Genomic DNA, 22,449 nt, shown 5'->3' with positions numbered 1-22,449 from the left:
CTGATAATAAGGTCAGAAACAGCGCATTAATACAAGATAGGTGCAGATATTGAAACCTCGAAACTTTTCGAGAAGACAGAAGAGGTGTAATCCGCGAAGAATCGCGAGGAGAAGACAGAGAATGAGACCGCTGAAGAACGCGAGATGCGGATCCAGAAAGAAGCCGCATAGTGCGGTGTGATGATACTCGGAGGAGACTCCGCATATCTCAGCTTAAATGCTGATAGACGCACTCAGCCGGACTTTGAAAAAACCGAACCATGCACTGAGAGAGGAAAAAGTCGCAGAGATATTACAAACAATCGCACCGAAAATTCTAGATACAATCTTAGAACAGATTGCACAGGTTCCCTGCGGAAGAACTTGGAGACTATCCTATCTGAGAAAGAAGAGAGGGAGAGAAATGTAAGAAAACGAAGCAGTGTTTGTCCACACGTTCCTGAGAAATATTGGACGGGTGCTGAAGGAGAAGATGAACGAAGCTCAGAGGGAACTAACGATTCTGATTCTGCCAGCCTGGCGGGGGCAGACCTGGACCCCGCTGCTGCAGCCAGGGCATTTGACAAAGACCCTCAGGACCTTTCAGGAGTGCATGATCCTAGGAGCGAAGATGAGAAGGGAAGGCTGGAAATTACCCCCAGGAGAGGTGATAAGCATCACACTGGAGAGGAAAATTCCCCTGGAATGGATCTCTTTTTAACATATGGAGATCACATTGGAGCAAAATACATAGCAGCAGCAATACATAGAAATCAAAAGAGTGAGAGAGATACGTGAAGAGCGCTGCACAAATTTTTTAACAATTTTTGGACAGAGAAAGAATAGATGAAACAGACACCTTATAGAGAAAGATGCAAAATGGATTATGGCAGAGTTCACCGAAACACTCTCGAATACAAACCTCTCAAATGGAGTGATTCATCAGAAAGTACGGAAAATACTGGATTCCATCAACCTATTTAGAGAAACAAAGATTGATCGAGAGGACATAGAAATTTTTCTAAAAACTTATGTGGGAGATAAGCCGAGAAAGGGCAAACGGTTCAAGACGATGTGGGATCTCACAATAATCATTCAATGGGCAGAAGCCACCCATGAGATGACGGACCCACAGATCCTCCAGAGGAGAGCCCTCATCCTTACCATGATCTTTGGTGCTTTAAGCCCAGCAGAGCTGGAAAGAATGAGAAGTGTGACAACGATATTTAAAGATAACTCTGTCCAGACACAAGTGCGAACAAAGACGTCGGGAGGTGAGATTATCAAAGTTATAAAACGGAAACATCCCAACCCACGTATCGATGCAATATGGGCGCTTCAATGTTGGATGGACTATGTGAAGACGACCTTTAAGTGCGAACATGTGTGGTTCGATATAGAGGGGAGTAGACCCGCTAACCTACAGAAGATCAAAGAAGAACTAACAGCTATTTTGAGAGAGAACGAAATTCCCGAAACTTTCATCGCGTACTCTATAAGACACGCAGTGATTACACACTTTGCAAGACAAGAAGGAGTGGACTGGAAGGCTATCAATGCTTATGCGAGATGGGCGAAGGGTTCGAGAGTGGCCAAGGAGTATTACACCGTGCTGCCAGTTCAAGACACGAGATGGATCCTGGAGACAATCGGTGGATCAGTACTCCAGAGGGGAGAAGATTACAAGCCAGATAAGAGTGGAGATTCGAAGGAGGGGACGCTAGAGATAGCAGATGCAGATATGAAGGATCGCACAGAGGAATTACACAAAGCGGGATCTGAGATAGGGAAGAAGCTTACGAGAAAGCGATCAAGAGGAAGAAAGAAATTGCAGAGTGGAGATGAAAACAGAGGTGAAATGGCTCAGTCACAAAGCTCAACACCCCGACAACCGAGTCGCCAGAAGACACCCTCCATTATTCCCAATAATATCTGTGAGCTGATGGGAGAGAAGGATTCAACTCCGCTGAAGAAGAGAGCAAAGGATCGGAGGAAGCGCAGTGGAAGAAGAATAGGACAGATAGGGGATAACACTGAGGAGGCAAGGGTCAGATCGATGTCTCCCCAAAGATACCCCAAGAGGGAGCGGGGGTAGAGCAGGAGGTCAGCACCACTACACGCACGCTCTCAACTCATCCGCAGCACTAGAGCGTACTAGAAAAGGGGTTTTAGATCACACATACGGAAAGAAAAGGGATTTCGAGACTCATTATTGAGGAGAAAACCTGCTCCTTGCGTTTGATGATTCGCTCCGTTGCGAATTAATAAAAACACAGTGAGGCAGGTTTGCTCCGAGATAATGGAAACGCGGATGGATAGACTCAAAGCGGCTGTGTGCGAAGGAAAGCGACATGCTTGTGAGAAGATGACGAGAAAAAAGGTGCGAGATGTGGAAGGAGAAAGAGAAGGATCAACCGACTGAACAGATCAGTGTGTTCATATAACCTGAATAGAGAAACATGGAATAAATTGAAAGTTTTATGAATAATCCTACTCCTTGTTTTGTTTTTTGAACTATTTGCGAAGAGAAGAGGCAGATAAGCCCACACAGCGTGTGGTGAATGAATTTGTGCAACTGGACCAGCAGAAGTGCGGGAGGCAGAGTCCTGCATAGGCAGTTTTCTTTTCCACGCCTCGCGAAAGCGAGAGTGGTTTTTCTTTCTGCTCCAACAAGAATACTCGCATCACCGGATCCCTGCACAGCCTGCAGGAGACAGCTCCGAGGGGCAATGTCTCCTGCCCATTGGTCTTCAAGACCAAGGCGAAAAGGCGAAGTCTGTGGGGAATAAAAGTGTACAATTCATAATGTTCTTTTTATTATTTAACATGTCATTGTCCATATTTCCATCTCACCTTTTTTTCCACGTCGAATTTGGGAAGGTGGAGTTTTCACTTAAACCTCCCATAAATCGTGATCAATACTCATTATCTCCGAGCAAACCTGTCTCACTGCGTTCTATCAAAAATAATTCTTCTCCAAAGGTTAATACCAGGAATCTTCGATTTATCTCGCAATTCATCTGTCCTTCTTTATTCTTCCTTCCCTGCTTTTCTTCTTCTTCTTCAAAGCCATATAATCCTTCATTCTTTCAGCATTCTTGAAACAAAATAATAATCACTTCAAAAAAAACAACAACAAACCTTCAGAACCTATTTTTTTAGCCAATGTCTATATTCTATTCAGTTGGTATCTGTTTCCCTCCAATAAAAATTCATTATTCCTTCCTTTTTCAAGTGTATCATCATCTGATTTGCAAATCCATATTCCAGAAGTCATTTCTCAATCAAATCCATCAATTTCCCTCCCTTCTGAAACATGAGAAATTTACGTTTTTTGCTCAAATTCCATTATTCAAAATGAAAAATATCATTGTATTTGCTTGTGAAAATATCATCTCCAAATCACTCCCCAATCCCTTCGCCCTGGACACTTTCCATATGGGGCAAAACATTTCACTTCAGGCATTTTCATTGAAAAATTATACACTTTTGATTTTCTTTTTGCGATTAAAATTTATTGAAAATGAGAACGACTTTTGAATTACGTGTGAGTTCACAAAACATTTTGTTATTATATCTATGACGTTTGTTTGCGGATAAGAATAATTCGATTTAATTTTTAATCTAATTAAGTTTAATTATGTTATAAATGAAGCAATTTTTTCGTGCTTTGTGCAAAAAAAGCTTGAATGATAGTATTTTCCCCCATATGAAGAATTAAGAGAAAAAGAAGAGCTTATGAAAGATGTTATCATAAATTATTGTAACTCCTTCATTTTTTGAAACAAAATTCACTAAGTCTGTTGAGCAGATCAGCAGATGTGGAAATTTTTGATGAGGTTTCAGATTGATTAATGGAAAACACATTTCTTTTTCTTCGTATTTAAAAAATTCACAAATTTGTTGCATTTTTATAAGTTTTTTCAAATGTTTTTTCCTTTTATTATCTTTGTTTGATATGTTAAGAATCTTTTATTTTATATTTTCGATGAGTTTTGTTGGTTTAACTTTATTTATTTTTGGTTAATTTTTTTTTCTTGATCAAAAAATCCTTTTTAACTAAAAACATAAAAAAAGGTGTGTTTTTTTGAATATAACAATAAAACAAATATATATGACAGAAATAAAAGCTTAATACTGTTATAAATCAATTTTCTCTTTGATCAAAGAATACCACAATAAGTATTATTATTTCGATTTTTGATCTTTTTTTATGACGTCAAAAAAAATCACCCATATAAAAAAAATATGATTTCAAAAATGAACACCCATATTTAGACAAATGTTTACTATTTTTCTTTGTTTCTATTCATGAAATGAAATGCAAACATTTCGAAAGTTAAAAATAAAAAATTCCCATTTGAATATCAAAGGCCCTGGTTTCCTCCCTGAAGAAATAATGAATGACAATATTTTTGACTTACAACATCAAATTACAGTTATTTTTGTTTCTCTGATGTGTCCACATCAAGAAAGAGTGAAAAATGAATAGATGGAGATGGTTTCTTTGAGAAGAAATCTCGGAATGAAGCAGGACATATGATGGAGAATATGTTCTGACATTCGAATACCGAAAAAAAAATTTTTCTAAAATTCAAGCAATATTTGATGGTTTGGCAATCAATTATGGAGTTTTCAATTTTGACATTTTTGTTCAATATGCAATTTTTGAAGAATAAAACAGTAACGTTGATGCAAAAATAACAAGTGTGTATAACTCGCAAACAAATGTTCACAGCAAAGTTGCATTGCTAAAAGCTGTATCTTATAATTACAGTTTTCAGAAATGATAAAAAATTCGGATTTGATTAGACACAAGGAAAACACCACCATACAAGGCAGTTCTGCTCAGATAGAAATTTTGTCATAGAAAAATCTACAAAATCCAGTGTCTTATTAATTTGATGAATTATTAATGATTTTTTTTTAATATCGGGAAAAATATAGACTTTCAAGATTTTTCATTCAAAGCATAAAAACTTTGTTTCTCAAACGACTTTACAAATCACTCTTCTATTTCAAAAAAAGTTATATTAACATATTGGAAAACAAACATCATTGACATAATAACAAATGATAAAAAGTGATTTTTTTTGAATAAGAAGAAATGTGCTCATTTATTTAAGTTTTTTGATAACTAAAAGTCAATTAAAAGTGTTCAATTTTTCAATGAAAAGGCTTTAAGTTTCATTTTTTTCCATACGAAAAAAAAGAACACAATTTTCATTAGGTTCAAAAAAGAGGAAACATCGTCTTTGATCCAACTTCAATATTGCACTTTAAAATTAAATGGAACGCATTCATTATTCGAATGAAAAATTATTTTCGATATTATTAATTTTTCATTGATCAACTTGCATAAAAACGAAATGACATAAATAATAAACAAATATGAATCAACACAAAAAGGCTGTGATAAAAGAAAATCAAAGCATAAATTTTTACATCCAACGTTTCTTATTTAAAAGAACAGATATTCTGTTAACATTGAATTACATGAAAATCGTATCCAGAGGGCTTGAGATGTCACAGAAGCGTCTGGCGTTCATTGTTGTTGAACAACTGCTTGACTTCTTTTGTGAAGTGTTTTATCCAAGTTCTCGATTCGATTAAAGACCATTCGAAACGAATTGCACAAAACAACAAAGAAAATTCTTTGCCGAGTGCTATTTGAGAGATGACAATAAATAAAAGCATTATTGTTTAACTTACAAAAAAAAATGACATCGGCAGGACAGATAACAGCATAATAACATGGGTTCCATTGAACGATTTTATTTCAAACGGTCACCTAAATCAGAAGTTTATGTTAAAACTTATGGAATGGGAAGCAGTTGGGATGGATTTCAAGAGTCAATTGTTAACATTCGAAAATTCAATTAATTCAGTTGATCATGTGAATATGTTAAAATTTTAATGTAAAGTTCCTATTGTTTTGTTTTCAGGGTGAAATGCAAACTGAAGATTCTAATCAAAATTTTATTCCAACTCATTATGTTTCAACAATTTGAATGTAAATGATAGATAATGTTATCACATCCATCGTGGTGAACAATTTGGAGTGTCGGTATGAAATTTTGATGAAATTATTCAATTTTCATTTTTTCCTGAATATTTAACAAAAGGAACTTTTCAGAAGGATTTAGACATATTTTGAAGCATTCTATGTAACCTCAAGCTGATGCAAAGTGGTCTTTTTGCTGGAGGTTCAAACATGATAACACACTTATTCTTAGAACAAAACTTGAAAAAAACTTCTGTGAAGAAAATCGAATACTCATTGTCCCTTGTACCTCTTCAACCCCTGATCTCAATCCAATAGAAATAAAATGGAAAATGATGAGTGATAGAGTTTTTGAAGATGGCATCCCTAAAACAACGATTACAGATTAAAAAGACTTTCCAACTACAAACTGATTTAGATCTTTTCCATACTTGATCAATAATGCTTTTACGTGAAAATCAGATTGAGTGTTCTGAGTGAAAGAAACAAAATGAAGTTACAGAAAGAATTAAATTGTTTTTCAAAGTTTTTGGTTTTTTTTTGAACCTTTTTATGGATGTATCATTTTTGGCTCATCTTTTTTTTTGAAACAATTTTGTTTAATTCACAAAAGAAAAATGTTACAATTATGATTCCACTTATGTCTATTTGTTATCATATTATCGTTTATACAAAAAGAAAAAGCATAACACCCTTCAATTGAAAGAAAGAGAAACTAACCATGAAAATATCTGACAGTTTTCATTTGCACTGTTTGTTAGAAGAAAAGCAATCAATCCCTTTAGATAACTATTGATAAAGCAAGCAAACAAAAAGACAAGTAAATGAGTTGTGATGCTGAGACAGAAATATCGAAAAAAGAAAGGAAATAGTTTAGAATTTCAAAAAAGTCAAAGCCAAGAAGAAAATTGAACAAAAACATTACAGTCAGTTAAAAAAATTTCTGAAATTAAACGAATAAAGTGAAATGCTTCCTACTAATACTTCCTGTTGGAAAAATACACAAACACAGCATTTGCAAAAATAAAATTATTGAATAACAATGAATACAAAATATTTTGTGAAAGAATGAGGTACAACAGTAATGGAAACAATCTCTGGTTCATATTGAGGCAAAGCTATCCCGACTCTTCTCTTTTAAGAAGATACAGCAAAAATGTTCAATTGGGAGGATCTTTCATTTCGCAAATGAACTGATTTTCATGGAGCACTGCAGTTCCATCAGCGCTTTAATCATTTGAAAGTTCTTTCATATTATTATTTTTTCTGTTTTCTGAGCTTCATTCTCCCCTCTCTCACATCCTCCTTCATTTTCTGAACCAACCACAACAATATTATCTATCTTGATCAACAGCCTTTTATCCCGCATCAATCAACCCCATTTCAGCAACATCCTTAACAATTTCCGATTTATCTTCCCTTTTCTGATTTTTCTTTTTCTTTTTCTTCCTTTTCTTGAGTTTAATCACTTCTCCTTCTTCTTCTCTGACTTCTTTCACCACTTTTCTTTCTTCTTCCATTGTTCTCTTCATCCCCTGATCTTCTGAATCGTCTCCAATCATCGAAAAATGGCTATTTGGTGCTGAACATATCCCAATATAATATTCTGTTGGACTTCCATTTCTTCCATCATCAGAAGCTGCTCCACCCAACTCATTCAATCCAATCTCCGAACCACCCCTCTCATCCCCAATTTCATCAATCTCTTCCACTTGCCTTCGTTTCTTCCCCTTCCTTCTCTTCCCCCTTTTCGCTTTTCCATCTCCTTTTCGCATATTCTGATCTTCTATTCCACCCGCACAAGCAGCACTCTCCATGCTTCCATCCTCTCCACAGCTTTGAAGCAAAGCAACTGTTTGCATTTCAACATAATTCACTGGCATCACTCCGATCACTTCCTCACAATCAAATGTATTCTCAATAACTTCTTTGTTCTCATGTACATCAAGCTCCTCGACTTTCTCTGTTGACATTCCCATCTCATTTCCCGTTTCTCCATCCAATACTACTTGCACCTTATCTTCTTCCTCCTCCTCTCTTTGCACAACATCTTCTTTTCTCCATTCCCCTCTCACAATATTCTTTGTTCCTTCTATATCTCCATCTCCAACTTTCCTTTTACCTTTATTTTGTTTCTTCTTAAGCACAACAATTATTATTATTACAAACAACAGAATCGCAACAACTATCACACAACCAATGAATGCAATCAAACTCCATTCGATTTTGTTATCTTCCTCAGATATTCTTTCGTCATCCTTCACTTTAACACTTCTATTCTTCAGAATGATAGAATCAGTGGATGATGGACTATTTTTATCTCCAAACAAAATGTATACACTCACTTCCACCTCTTCTCCACAGTTGCTGACGAGATCTTTTCCCACGCTCCCTTCAACTTCTCTTTCCGTCAAAAACCCATTTGTTTCAAAATCATGTTTTTCAATCTCTTTCTCTTCTCCATTCTTCTTAACAACTGCGAATGATAGATTGCATGGAACAAGAAGCATCCCTTTGAAAGTCAACTTCATTCTATCTGTCTCTTCTTTTGCTTCCACACTCTCCAGAACAGGAATAAAGAATGATGAATCCCTCTCTGAAACAATCCCTTCAAAGCTGCATCCATCATTCAATATCCAAAGTGAAGTATTTCTTTCCAATCCATCTCCTCCTTTCACACTCATCACATTTACAACCCCAAAATCTGAGCAAATGATGTTCCGTCTTACCGATGGATAGTGCAAAATAGATGGATTATTGTTGTTGAAATTGCATGCTTCAATCGTCACAGCACCGCCACTCGCTGTCAACCCGCCTTTCGAGGAGTCGCAAACTGTTGTGTCTCTTATCTCAGTGACACAATCAGAGAAATCAACAACAGAGCCGTTCCATTCGCAGATGCCCTCTTCAGCAACATTCATTTCCTCTGAACCACCAGCAAGATTCCCTTCAAACTTGCACTGATCGACCATCATCTCATCGGCAGAGACCATTGCCACTTGACTCCCTTTCGCAGATGCTGATGCGCATTCGCAAAATGAACAGTTGAACATTTCAGAGGCAGACTTTGCGTGAGACGTGAAAATAACGCTTGGTCCAGATGATGATCGGCTGATGTTCGCAAATGATGATAATGACAATGAAAAAAGCAAAGAAGAACTCTCTTTCGAAGAAATCATACAACCATTTTGCAGAGTTGTATTTTCTGCTTTCAATTTGGAAATGCTAACACTCTGGCTAATACCGCACTCTATCACTGAGCTCAGGCATTGAACATTGCTGATTGTGAGATCCTGAAACTTTACGCTTTCAGAAGTCAACACACGAAACGCTGACTTTGCTAATTGCAAGCTGCATATGCTGCACTCGCTTCCCTCGAGCAGTCCATCCTCAACAGTTAACAATGAAAAATCTAAATTGTTCTGTGAATTCCAAAGTGATCCACTCTCAGCCAGAAATGAAACAGATCCCAAAAAGAGAAATCCATTCAATTGGCGTATTAAGCACGAGCAGGCAATGTTACACATTCCATCAAAAACAAGTGACACTCTCTCAAATCGAACAGATTCCGAAGTTCTCACAACTTCCTCCCCTGCCAACTCAACCTCACTCACTTTTATCTCGGCATTCCTATTCGATTCCATTGACTTGGTCGTCACCTTTTGAGCAGAGCACGAGCCTGTTAAAGCTGTTTCATTCCAGATAAACAGCTGAGAATAATCAGACGGGATGATGTGGCTCACCCCAACATTCAGCGATGAGCATGCGCTCTTCATTTCCCCACAATTCTTGCTGTCGCTGCTGTTCCCCACAATCGATGACACAAATATGAATTCGCTCCTGAACACATACACCCTTCCCAACAGATCCTCTTCATCCTCATAATTGTCTGCTGTGCATCCCCATATTGCCAGCTCCTTCACAAATGGCTCCCCAAAATTTATTAGGAACTGTGATTCACTTATCTGCGAGTCAAGGTCAGTGCACTTCACAAACACATCTCTCCCCTTCAATGCAGCATTCCCTCGGAATGTGATGTTCGATAGCACAAATGGCAATGCCTTCTGCGAGGCACTTTGTGATTTCAAAAACATCCCTCCTCCTCTCCCAATATTCGAGCAGAAACACTCTGTCACATTTGTGTGGTTGATTTCCAACAACCCGCCTTCGCTGAGTCCAAAGAATACAGATCCCCCTTCATTCGAGCTTGTTGATCCACAATCACGGATCGTTGAATTATTCATTTTCAATTTCACAACATTTTGCTCACCACAACAAAGCAATGATGGATTTCCCGATGAACTGTGCTTCACATTCAGGAATGCACATTGCTCAAATATGGTGTTCCATCCTTCGTCGGCTGCATTGCTTCCACCTCCAGATATCCGCGTTTCGGCCAGAGCAAAAACACTTCCTCCATTCAAAGAAATATCTTCGAATGCTGCATTCTTCATCAACACTTTGCAATCAACTGATATGCTCATTATCTCGTGCATCGATCCCAGCTCTGTGATCTTTGTCGATTCTATCTGAACAATTCCTTTTGCAGCCAAAATCAGAACAAAGGATAAATTGTTTCCAGCATTAGAATATGCATGGATTGAGCAGCACACAAGACTCGCTTTGATTGAATCTGAACCTGTCCAGATGAAAATTTTTGCTGGATTGTCAAAGGATGATGGAATCGAAATCTCCACTTTTTCAAATTCAGTAACTCCGTTGCATTCAACAACAACGTCTGCATTTCCCTCAATCGCTTGAACAAATTTGATTTTGTCTGATTCGTCATTTGTTCCTTCCATTTTCATGCTGCGCAACCTTATTTCCCTCTTCACATCGCAAATCCCCTGTATTATCATCCCTTCAAGAGATAGGTTGCTTGCCCTATTGAGCGCATAATCAACGGATCCGCACGGATATTCTTCTAATCCACATACAACCACGTTGTTTCCTTCTCGTGAAACATAGACGCTCGATCCAATAGATTTCCAGAAATAGATCAGCGGGATTGCACACTCTCTGTTTCCTCCGTCATATCCTCTCAGAGAGTCTTCAGTCAGCATCTCCAATCTATCTCTCACAAATGGAAGTGTTTCGTTCTTGACGCTGCTGGCAAGCGATGGAGACGAAACGAACAGATCCTTCCCATATTTCGCATTGTTTGGCTTGTTTGGTGAAAAAACAGGTGAGGATATCACAAACCATCCATTAACCTCTTCTTCTCTCAGTATCTTCAGCATTATTCCTCCACCATATCCAACAACTTCACCTTCATATGGTGCTGTGCAACCATCAAATGTGCATTCATTTGCCACAAGATTCGTTTTTGGAGATGCTTCAAAAAAGAATGCCCCTCCACCGCACTCTTCTTCCTCCCCATCAACGGCACATCCTTCGAATGTGCAGTCATTTATTTCCACTTTGTGATCTCTTCCATCATTATCGTTCTCGTTCGTAATGCTGATGCACCCTCCACTTCCCTTCGAGCGTGTAATCGATGAAAATGTGCAACCAGATATCTCTTCGATATTTCCGTTGTGGCACGCAACAACACATCCATCAACAAATGAGATTTCTCCAAAATTGCTGTTCGTCATATTCATCGAAGGCACACTTTCGGAATTTCCTTCAACAATGAAAAACGAAAAACCCCATTTGGCAACACTTTCTGATCCAAACTCAATCACTTCCACAACCCCTCCAATAGCTTTCACAAACACTGTTGTTATAGCCTCAGAGCCTCCTTCCATCCCACACTTGCTCAGTGTGAGCTTCTCTGAACGACAACAAAACACACTTTCATGATATGTCAGCGATTGAGATATCGAAAATACAATACCAGTTACAGATGTTGTGACTGTGCTCTCCATCAATCCACTTTGTGCTCCTTCTGCCAGATCAGCAACTCCGCACTTCATTTCATTCTCCTTTGCTTTGATGCTCCATTCTTCCGAATCAAATCCCAATTCATCCCCAAAGACAAATGGCTCAAGAACAGTAACATCTTTTTTCTTCCCTTCAAAATGAACAGATGCTGCCTTTGCAATCGTGGTGCATGGAAACGCTTCATATCCACACATCGAAAAATCATGGCTTGACGATCCTCCTCCAACAAATGCTGATGCAGAAAAGTTGTTCCACAAATACACCACCAGCGGAATGGCAAATGTCTCATTCAGCGTTGATCTCTCAAATCCACTCAGTTTTGAAAAGTTATTCAAATCAACATCAAATCTAATCGAGTTTCTGTCAATCACGCCTGAAAGATCATGTGCATTAACGAAGATCTCTTTCCCTTCTCTCGCATCGCACCCAGGAAATGAAACATCCTTCAAGATGAATGAACTCGCTCCATCATCCAAATGAACATAAATCCCTCCCCCATATCCACGCTCCCCACCTGCTGTTTGTGTTGCCTTGCAGCTCACCAGTTGCAACAAACCACTTTCATCACTCGAAAATATTGTCCTTGCTGAGTTAGTATTTGTCATGTTTCCCACAGTGAATGTCGATCCTTCTTTCATCTCAACCCACAACCCTCCCCCATTTCCTCCTTTGCTCTCACACCCAGATATCAGCCCTCCAACTATTTCCAGAGAGCACTCTCTCCCAAGTGTGCATTCAAAAGCTCCTCCATTTCCTTCAATTCCTCTGAATCCGCTCATCGTATTGTTTGTGAACTTCAGCAACTTGGCGGAATTTGTGGAAATAACTCGAATAGATCCTGATGGCAAATCTGCCTGTGAAGATGCTTTCACTGAAAGTGTTGAATCTTCACTCGTCAAAGATGCTCCATTCGCCACCCCAAACAAAACACTATTTTCTGTCGAGCTAATATCCTCAACATTCATGGAAGTGAATGTTCCAGCAGCATTGTTTCCATCAAGATTAATCAACGGACAGTTCCCAATAACCAAAGACAAGACATTCAACGATGAAACAGACGCCTCACCTGCTGACACTGACAAAAACACAAAAGACAACGCTGATTGGGAATCTTGAAAAGTCAGTGTGCAATCTTCAAGCGAAAATGATTGTGACGAAGAACTGAAGAAGATTTCGTGATTTGGAAGAGCAGAAGGAACAGAGAAAATGAGTGAGCTCATGTTCGCATTTGCACTGACAGTTATCATGCTTCCTTCACTTCCATCAGAATCATCAATAACCTTCCATCCACTGTTTCCATCTTTCCCTCGGATTGTGTGCTTCAAGGAGTCAAATGTCAGCTCACTGTTCACTTCCGCCATCCCAAAGATAACAATCTTCTTTTCTTCTTCTTGCCTTGTCAAGCAATGCTTCAGAGTCTGACACGGAATTTCAGCGTATCCACAATAAGAATTGTCAGAAGCATCAACATTGCTCACAACAATCTCTTCTGGCAAAGGAATCAGATAAACGCATAGCGGAATTGGAGCTGATTCATCTCCATTGTTGAATCCTTGCATCTTGCTCTTTGTATCAAATGAGGGTGTTAACGAGGCAATTTTCCCACTTGTTGCTGTTGACTCCAGATCGATCGAATCAACAAAAATATCACTCCCAAATTTTGCTCGATTTCCTTCAAATGCTGATGAAATAAGAAACTCTGCATTTGTGTCTTTCACTTTCAGCCCAATCCCTCCTCCTCTCCCTTGAGTGGCTGAGGCATAACAGTTCTTCACAACACCTCCATTCATCGTAAATGAACCAACATTCCCCATTTCAATCATCATTCCTCCTCCAAACTCAGAGACTTCACTTCCACACCCATCAACAGTGCATCCATCAAGAGTTATTGAGTTTGATCCTTCACCCACATTCATCAGTGATGATCCAGCTGTTGTCCTCACAATGTTGTTGAAAGTGCAGTTATCCAGAGGCAATGAAACAGGCGATCCTTGAGGCAGAGACATCACACTTGTGGCGCTGAATGTTTGGATCCATCTCACATCTTTCATTTTCAACTCTCCCCCTTCCAATTTCACAAGCGAGTTCTGGATGCTCCTCTCTTCTGAATGAGCTGCATCCATCGATATATTCATTCGCTTCACGTCCATTAATCCACTTCCCCGAACCTCAAACAAACTGCATTGTCGGTTGTTTTCAAATGAAGAATTGTGAATCACAGACAGATCGCTCACAACCAATTTCCCTGTTCTAACACAAAGCAGACTCAGTCCACTTTCCTCAAACTTTGTTTCAATGGCCGAGCCAGCTGGTGAAGCCCCATTCATAGTGATCGTTTTCTCCCCAACATCAACTCCTTTTCCTTCCACAACTGTTCCAGAAAGCACTTTGATTTCCTCCACAAACCCCACAATCATTTGAGACAGACAATGGCTGATTGTGAGACATGCACAACTTTCATTCAACCCACAGCTGAATGTGTCTTTTGCATTTGCTTGATTCTCCACCGAAGCGACAAATCTGCAATTTCCACCAGTATTCGGAAGCCAATCGCTTCTGTCTATGCCTGCAAAATATCTATTTCCATTTATGCTTGTTGAGAAGCACCATGAGGTTATGGAGTTCATGGAGTTATCATAAACATTTATATCGATTCCTTGAGGTGAGCTGTTGTTGTGAAAAAAACAAAACCACATTAGATTTCCATTATATCCATTTGTCTGAATACATACTGCACCGCCGGTGCAGTCTGAATGGCACCCTTTAAAAAGGCAGTTGTGCGTAACTATTTTGTCAACTGTGTTCCAAAAATTAAAACCTCCTCCACCCGAGTTGTCTCGGTTATGTGCACTGCAATTCTGAACCAAGCAGTTCAACACACAGTCTTTCATTTTTGTTGCTTTTGAGCTCCAAATCCCCAATCCTCCACCATCATTTTCTGTCCATCCATCTTTGAACAAACAATTGTCAACAAGAATTTGAATAATTAAACCTTCAAATTCCACTCCAGCACCTCCATGATCTCTTGATGAAAGACAATAACATTCAATAAATGCGGAATGTTTCACTGTGCATTCAGCAATTTTCTCGGCAAAAATACCTCCACCTCTGGTTTCAGTTGCGTTGCATTTCACAAAAGATGAATTCTCAACAGTCAGCGTTGCACTCGAATTGTCATGCACATACAGCGCTCCTCCACATGGAGCAGAGCATTCAATCCATTCAGCATTCTTATAAGTCTGTGTTTGAGTTGTTGTATTTCTATCCGTATTTCTCACTCTCCTATCCATTCTTTCATTCTGAACAAATGTGCAATTGTTGCACAAAAATGAACCAGATCCTTCTGTTCCACTTACAATCCCTCCCTCAAGAACGTTCATAGAAGATGACGTAAGGCAATTCTCCATCAAACTTAAACAAGAAAAATGATCAATATGGTGATAATTGTTTTTGTCATGCTTTACAGAAAGGTTATAAAAATGGCAGCTATCAATTTGTTCGCTTTGGCTCTTTCCAGAAACGAGGAAATTATCTTTCGAAGACATGGTCAAACTTGAAAAAACGGAATCACTCAAAATAATAGAAGAAAATTCGTCAGATGCATTTACGATACTGTTGGGGTACGCTTCTGCTTTTTGAAGAAAGCTTAAGTTCCAAATAAAAATTGAACTTTCTCGTAACATAAATAAAAATGAAGAATTTTGGTAAACGAAGCATGATTCAATTCTTGTTTTAGAATACGTTGTTGAAAGTAGAAAAGACGAAATAGCATGATGATCCATCGTTAGCAACCTCAATCCAATCGAAGAATTGGAAATTGAGAAAAAAGTAATTATCTCCGTGTAAAAGGTAGGATGTTGCTCACTCGCATTAGAAAAAGAATATAAATTATTCGCAGTCGCATTAAGTATGTTTGTACTCAACTCTACGGGAAACAGCTCTCGCTGACCAGAGAAAATGTGTCATCAAAAAAAAATCAATACCAGAACAAACATAATTATTATTTGATTCACTACATCGAAAGACATCTTGCATTGCAAGTGCCTTAGCTATGAGCAAACAAATTAATAGAAGTAATTGTCCGCTCATATGTAAAATAAAACAATTGATAAAATCAAGACTTAATATTACAATTATTGATCTGAAAGATATTTATTTGTATCAAAAGCAATCAAATAAATTTGTTTAACAATCAAATAAAAATTAAACATATATTTCTGAGAAGTATTTCACAATTTTTTTGAACTAAAAGTGAAAAAAAAAGAAATTCCAATCACACATAATAAATTTGCGATGATAAAATGAAGATCTGAACTCAAAAATTCAAATAATTTTATTTTTTGTTGAAAATATGTGAAACCGAGTTAATTCATGTTGAAACTTTGTGCATTACAGTTGAATTCATGGGTTTTATAAAAAAATAAAAATTAAAATTGGAAAAAGCAGATCATAATTTATCAATCTCTGTCCAAATCAAATAAAATCACATCGTGTTTTGCAATTTTACTGTGATAATATCCGATTGTGATTAAAAGTTGTTTCTGTTTTTACAGAAAAAAATAAAAAAAAATTGATAATTATTTTTGCAAGCATTTTTTTCCTTTTAAGGATTTCTGTTATCAAATATTTTTTTAGAATCAACAAAAGAATACTGAAAAATGAAAACGTTAAAAAAAGTCATCATCGTCTTTTTTTTGAGCAAAAATATTTGTTATTAAAGCAATTGTGATAAATACACAAGTTATGGACAAAATTTCTTTGCTGTGACAAACAATCTTTAAAAAACAAACACACTGAAAAAAGTTGTGATTTCAAAAAATTATTTCACAATAAATAAATAATCAATAAAGTTTTGGTCAGTTATTTGATTTTTAAATATTTTTCAAGAATACTCGTTTTTCTTCATCAATAAAAAAGAAATTCGTTTTTATTTGTTATTTGGACTTGTTAAACATAATTTTGAAAAATCAAACAATTGAGACTTTCGATCAAAAAAACGATTTATATAAGAAAAAAAATCTCACAGTAATTTAAAATGTGATTAAAAATATTTGGCTCTACGATAAAGAGTGATTGAAAATAAATGAAAAAACATCACATGAAAATTGTTTGTCTTCAATAAGAATCATAAAAATATTGAACTCAGAAAAATCTATTCAAATCATGAACTTATTTTATGTGCGTTTCTTGGTTTTCTAGAAAATATCCTTTCAACTTTAACAAAAAAACGAAATTGGCAAATGAGTTGTGAATAATTAGAAATAAAACAAACAGTAAATAAATTGTGTGAATATTGTATTCAAAATGTTTTTTTGAAGAACTGAAAGCCAAAAATGTCTTTTCAGTAGCTTGCAAGCAAATACAAAAAAAGTGTAAATCGAAAAAAAATGTTACATAAAAAATTTGATCATGAAATACAAAATAATAAAAAAATGAATAAAACAAATTTCAGGATGCTTTTATATGTTATTTTTGACCAAGGAAATAACGTTGAAGTGATATTTTTTAAACTCAACAAAGATTATTGTCGAAATCCTGAGCAACAAAAAATAATTTTCGAAAGTTTGGAATATTTAACAATATTGTTGACTATCTAACGATAGAAAATTGTGATTCCAATTCGGTTTGAGAGAAGAAAAGAAAGTTGAGTATTTATTCATGAACATCTCTAAAGCACTTTCAAAATGTATTATATGGGTCATTTTTTTTTTTGAAAAGTCACATTAAAAAAATTTTCAAATTGAATAAAAATTACATATTTTGATCCAATATCTGTTTCCTCTAACGAATCAACAAAAAATTGAATGAAACAGTATTATCAAGAAATAGATTCCCCATTCGTGAAGTTTGGTGTATGTTTATTGAAATTTTAGCAAAATACGGAAATTAATGATCTGTTTGAAAATTTTCCATTTGCTTCTTATCAAAAAGAAATGCCAAAATGAACAAAAGTTAGAAAGTTATGAGAATCGAGTGATATCAAATTATATAAAAAAAACATGTTTCAACACATGAGCAGCAAATTAGAAATCTCACTATGATGTCTATCTAAAACAATTACTTTTTCTTTTCCTTTTTTTTTCTTATCTTATTTCAGAAAACAAATATTTCACTGCTCGCTGATCGAGACAAATAAGAAATTTATTTGCTATTGTTTGTAGAAAGCTATTAATTGAACTGGAAAACAATTGATTCAAAGAGCTTCTAAAGAATCATTTATGTTTTGATCAAAAGAATCCAATGAGAAATTTTGCAAGTTTTTATGATAGAATTGTGTATTTATCCTGAAGATAATGATATAAAATGAATGTTGAATGAAAATGAAATACTAAATCCAAATGGCAGCTTTCGACTGGAATATGAAGAAAAGAAGACAAAGACGATCCATCAACACACATACTATCACAAAAAGTCGAATTTGTAGTTTTCTGGGGAATTGGACGTGAAGGGGGGACAGTCAAAACGGGATATAATCACTTCGAAAACAATCACATACGTATATTGTCACATTTTTCCATGAATCGACATTTTTGGCCTATTTTCATTCACTTTCTATTTCATATTATCACATGGATGAAAATATAAAATCACATTTATTATTATTATGCATGATTTTTTCAATGAAAAACCGAATTTTTAACCAAAAAAGTCCATTTTTTCATTTTTCAAAAATGTGCTCAAATAAGTTCAAACAATGTGCATTTATGGCAAAAATAATTTTTGAAAATGAAAATTGTATATTTTTGAAGAATTTCAAAAAATAAAAAAACAGTCATAATATTAATTATTTCAAATATTTGTTTTTTTTTTCATATTTCAATGTTGAGTCATATCGAATATTATCACAATTGGAAATAGTCACAAAAAGTTGTGCAAAAACCGATGTGATTATGTACTGTTTTAACTGTATTATTCAATTTGCAACAGCATGTATGTTTTTTTAAAAACATTTCGTAAATCTTTGGTGGAAAATTTTGATGAAATATCCTCCTCCTTTCCGTTAATTATTTCTTTGTTTAAAAAAACCAAAGGTGTCAAAAATATCACGAGAACAAAAATTTCAAGAAGAAAAACTAACGTTTGAAGTTAGAAACAATAATTCATTATTCGAAAAAGTTATTGTTGTTCTTGATGCTTATCCACAGAAGGTTTGTTTGATATCAGAAGCGTTAAGCATAACGATACAAAAAAATTTTAGCGCTGTCAGAGGATATTGCTCCGGACAAACTTCGAACGAAAAAGAAATTCACACAAGGCCATGTTTGCTTAACTTCGAGGGTGAAGAAAAGGTGCTGAATATTGTTCATGAAAAATGTCATCAACATGATGGAATAACAACTCAAGAATTATGAGAAATTATTTATTCGGAAATACAAAGGCAAAATCTGAAATCATTCAAGATGTCTCTTCACTTTGGACTTAGTCCTTTTATCAAGCATTTTGATTAACAACTTGATCCACATTCTCAAGCATATGTGTCCGGATTCATTTTAAAGTTCAATTTTGAAGTTTTCTCTTATTCTGAAAAAACCCCAGCCAAATTGAACTCAGCATTCGCGTCAAACATCAGAGCGTGGTTCGATTTAATGTTCAACAAAGATTTCAAGCCATCTGAAAACAAATTTAATATATCTTACGCAGACGAATGGAATGATGATTTTTGCTCTTCCCATAAATTAATCGTGCCAACCGAAGCCAAAAGAGCACATGCTTTCACAGAAGATAACTCAATAATCATATATCAATAATGACCACCATTGGACCATCTTGCATAGCGCCTCCGCCATTTATCATTTTTTTGCCTTGAAAACAGTTCCCTCTGAATTATTGGATTACAAAAAATCATGTTCTTGTAAAATCCACGTAATTGCATCTGGATGAATGGACAGAAATGCTTTCCATTGTTATGCTGTTCATTTCTGCTCATGGAAAACAATTTGCAGGTCGCTTGGAGTTATTCCACTCAATTCTCCTGTTTTTTTTGATTCTTTATGGTCATCCATCTCGTCTTTGCTCTTCAGCTTTGGTTTTATTTGCAAAACATTTAATTTTCGTTTTCACTCTGCCTGGAAATATGACTCACATAATGCAACCTTTTAATGTTGGAATTGCTTGTCCTCTTCGAAATGTATTCAGAAAGCTGACGAGGAGAAGGAAAATCTTATGGGTGGATGAGCACAATGATGGACAAAAAATGAAAGCCGCTGACAGAAGGAAATTAATCGTTGAGTGCGCAATCGATGCAGAAAAGACGGCAACATCATTACTGAACAAGGAAAGCGCATTCAGGACAACTGGATTGTTCCCAATCAATACAGAAATCTTGATTTTAAATCCATATGTTTCTGATGATACAGAAGACCCAAAGTATCTAGAAGGGATTGGGACAGGAGAATTTGAAGTTTCTTTTAAATGGTAAACAAGTCTTTGTTTTATTTTTGCACTTCAAAAAAGAGAAATGGAAAAAAGAAAATAATTAACGTATGGGGGAAAGAACGGACTTTCAAGCTTTTTTTGCACAAAGCACAAAAAAAAAAGAACAACTCTTAACTTAATTTAACTTAAACAAATTTAAAAATAAATATGATTCTCATATTTGTTCACAAACATCATTGACGAAATAACAAAATGTTTTGTGACCTCACATGCATTTCAAAAAATAAACTCATTTTTTTTGTGTTTTTTATTTATTTCAAAAGTCTATTAAAAGCGCATAATTTTTCAATGAAAATGCCTGAAGTGAAATACATCGCCCCATTTTAATAACAACTGCTTTTATTCATTCAAAAAAAAAAAAAAAAAAAAAAAAAAACAATAATGATAAAAATAATATTTATTCTGGAACCGCAAAATAATGAGAACAGACAAGCGTAATAGTTAATGATTGAATATGAGTACATCTTATTCTTTGAATTTTGTAAAAAATCTATTCACTTGTATTTAATAACGTCAATTGTTTTTTTAATTTTGTGTGAAAAAATTAAAAAATGAACTTTCTATCCCATTCCTTATCATTTGTAATTTGTTGTTTCCATACCTTGTGTTAACCTTTTCATTTCTTTCTTTCTTTTGATAAATAACACAAATTTCTGAGAATTGTGTCAGGAATTTCTTTAACTTTGATGTGCAAAGAATCAATCTCCTTTTTAATGATCTCAACTTCTTTTTCAGAATATTCCTCAAAAAGCTCTTGTAACTTTATTTCAGTGGAAAAAAAAAAGTTAACAGTGAAGGAGGAAAAAAAAAAAAATAACAAAGAAATGATATTTTGAAAAGCATACTTTAAATTTTGCATAAAGCTCTTTTATTACCTTGACGGAATCAGGTTCGTTTCTTCCATAATGAGTCTATCAAAATCATAAAATAAATTATTATCATTCAAGATAATAACGAAGACATATTCATACAATCATAGTTTTCAGGATATTTGCTTTTTCTTCTTCGGAACATGAGATTGATAAGATTTTTGATGAAAACCAAGTGCACTTCCCATCTTCAATATCTGTACCGATTTTTCCTGTAATTGCAGGATCTCCATAGCAATCAAGATAATCGTCCTCACAAACAAATTTCAATTAAAAGTGCAAAATTCATCTCTTATTTTAATAATATCAAATACCTTAGCTTGAAACAAAATTCCAATGTGTAGACAGACATCTTCCACAGATTTTAAGGCTTCTTCGCTAAGGTTTATCCCTCCATAAATGCACCCCAAAATAAATGGATGAAAGAACGTATAGACTCCAGTTTTCAAGCTGCAAGTATTCCTATAATTTTCAGATGTTAGACATTTTGTCAATAAATCAATTTGCTGAACTTCTCGCTTATTATCTTCGGAAGGCAAAGCAGTTATTGACGGATGGTTTGGATGATAGCACAACTTTGTATCAATATATTCTCCAATTGTCGTTCTCCAAATGGTCTGTTTTATATTTATAAAAAAAAAAATAAAAATAAATTTGTTCAAACATTTTGGAAAACAGAAATTATCCGATCTAACAAAATATGCTCTTTAAAAAAATGCCTTAGAACAACATAGACTGTATTTTCCAACATGAAAGCGTCATTTATCCCAGAAAGTCCAATCTACAGTTACAGAAGAAATTTTGTGAAGCAATTAAATATTATCATATTATAACACACATCTGGGAGTTTGTACCAAGTTGGTTTGCCTCTACGAGTCGGCGATCGGTCAATAACATCATCGGCAATTAGAAAACTTGCATGCATCTTTGAAAGCAATTTTTTTAAAATTTGGTAATGCTTAATAACTCATCGAACCATTTCCGTGCAGACTCCAAGAATTGCTGCCTGTTCAGCATCAAATTTTTGTTCGTTCGCTTCACAAATATATTGTGCTGTATTTATAATAATGGAAGCACGAAAATATTTTCCTCCAAGTGTGTTATAAGTTACAAGTTTGGATATATGTTCTTCCTCGTGTAACTCAACAATATCAGGATGTGAAGCTAAAAAAAGACGAATTCTTTCAATGGTAGATTCTATGAGATCAATGTTATCGGGAAAATAATCTTTATTCATTTGATAATTTCCGATTCAAAAGAAAAAATTTGCGATTA

The 22,449-nt window shown here is 35.6% G+C and overlaps 3 protein-coding genes across 3 annotated transcripts; 1 reads left to right on the top strand and 2 right to left on the bottom strand.

The window, feature by feature from the left end:
• Window positions 1-865: 865 nt before the first annotated feature.
• On the top strand, window positions 866-2,074 carry MONOS_16710c1 (uncharacterized protein; the record flags this gene model as incomplete). The annotated part of the gene is made up of 1 exon (XM_067869590.1): window positions 866-2,074. One exon carries the CDS (start codon window positions 866-868, stop codon window positions 2,072-2,074), a length of 1,209 nt encoding a protein of 402 aa, XP_067729664.1.
• A 5,267-nt stretch (window positions 2,075-7,341) lies between these two features.
• MONOS_13287 (uncharacterized protein) lies at window positions 7,342-10,227 on the bottom strand (the record flags this gene model as incomplete). Its single annotated transcript, XM_067865978.1, has 1 exon — window positions 7,342-10,227. One exon carries the CDS (start codon window positions 10,225-10,227, stop codon window positions 7,342-7,344), a length of 2,886 nt encoding a protein of 961 aa, XP_067729663.1.
• A 10,581-nt stretch (window positions 10,228-20,808) lies between these two features.
• Window positions 20,809-22,428, bottom strand: MONOS_13324 (putative Farnesyl pyrophosphate synthase 2). The gene is made up of 7 exons (XM_067866018.1): window positions 22,151-22,428; window positions 22,013-22,099; window positions 21,839-21,955; window positions 21,489-21,791; window positions 21,277-21,426; window positions 21,151-21,216; window positions 20,809-21,065 (listed from the first exon to the last, which is right to left on the bottom strand). Exons 1-7 carry the CDS (start codon window positions 22,409-22,411, stop codon window positions 20,922-20,924), a joined length of 1,128 nt encoding a protein of 375 aa, XP_067729662.1. The 5' UTR covers window positions 22,412-22,428; the 3' UTR covers window positions 20,809-20,921.
• Between the last annotated feature and the right edge of the window lie 21 nt (window positions 22,429-22,449).

Source organism: Monocercomonoides exilis (genome assembly GCF_001643675.1).
Source record: "Monocercomonoides exilis strain PA203 chromosome Unknown scaffold16-1735695, whole genome shotgun sequence".
In the NCBI taxonomy this organism is placed as follows: domain Eukaryota; phylum Preaxostyla; order Oxymonadida; family Polymastigidae; genus Monocercomonoides; species Monocercomonoides exilis.
This window is presented reverse-complemented; position numbering and strand designations above follow the sequence as displayed.

Excerpts from the sequence above, each read along its gene's own strand:
- MONOS_13324 (XM_067866018.1), bottom strand. The coding sequence starts at position 22,411 with ATGAATAAAGATTATTTTCCCGATAACATTGATCTCATAGAATCTACC. Across the intron at positions 21,956-22,012 it reads CTTGGTACAAACTCCCAGAT|ATTGGACTTTCTGGGATAAA; the intron begins GTGTGTTATAAT and ends CTGTAACTGTAG. Across the intron at positions 21,792-21,838 it reads TAATTTCTGTTTTCCAAAAT|ACCATTTGGAGAACGACAAT; the intron begins GTTTGAACAAAT and ends AATATAAAACAG.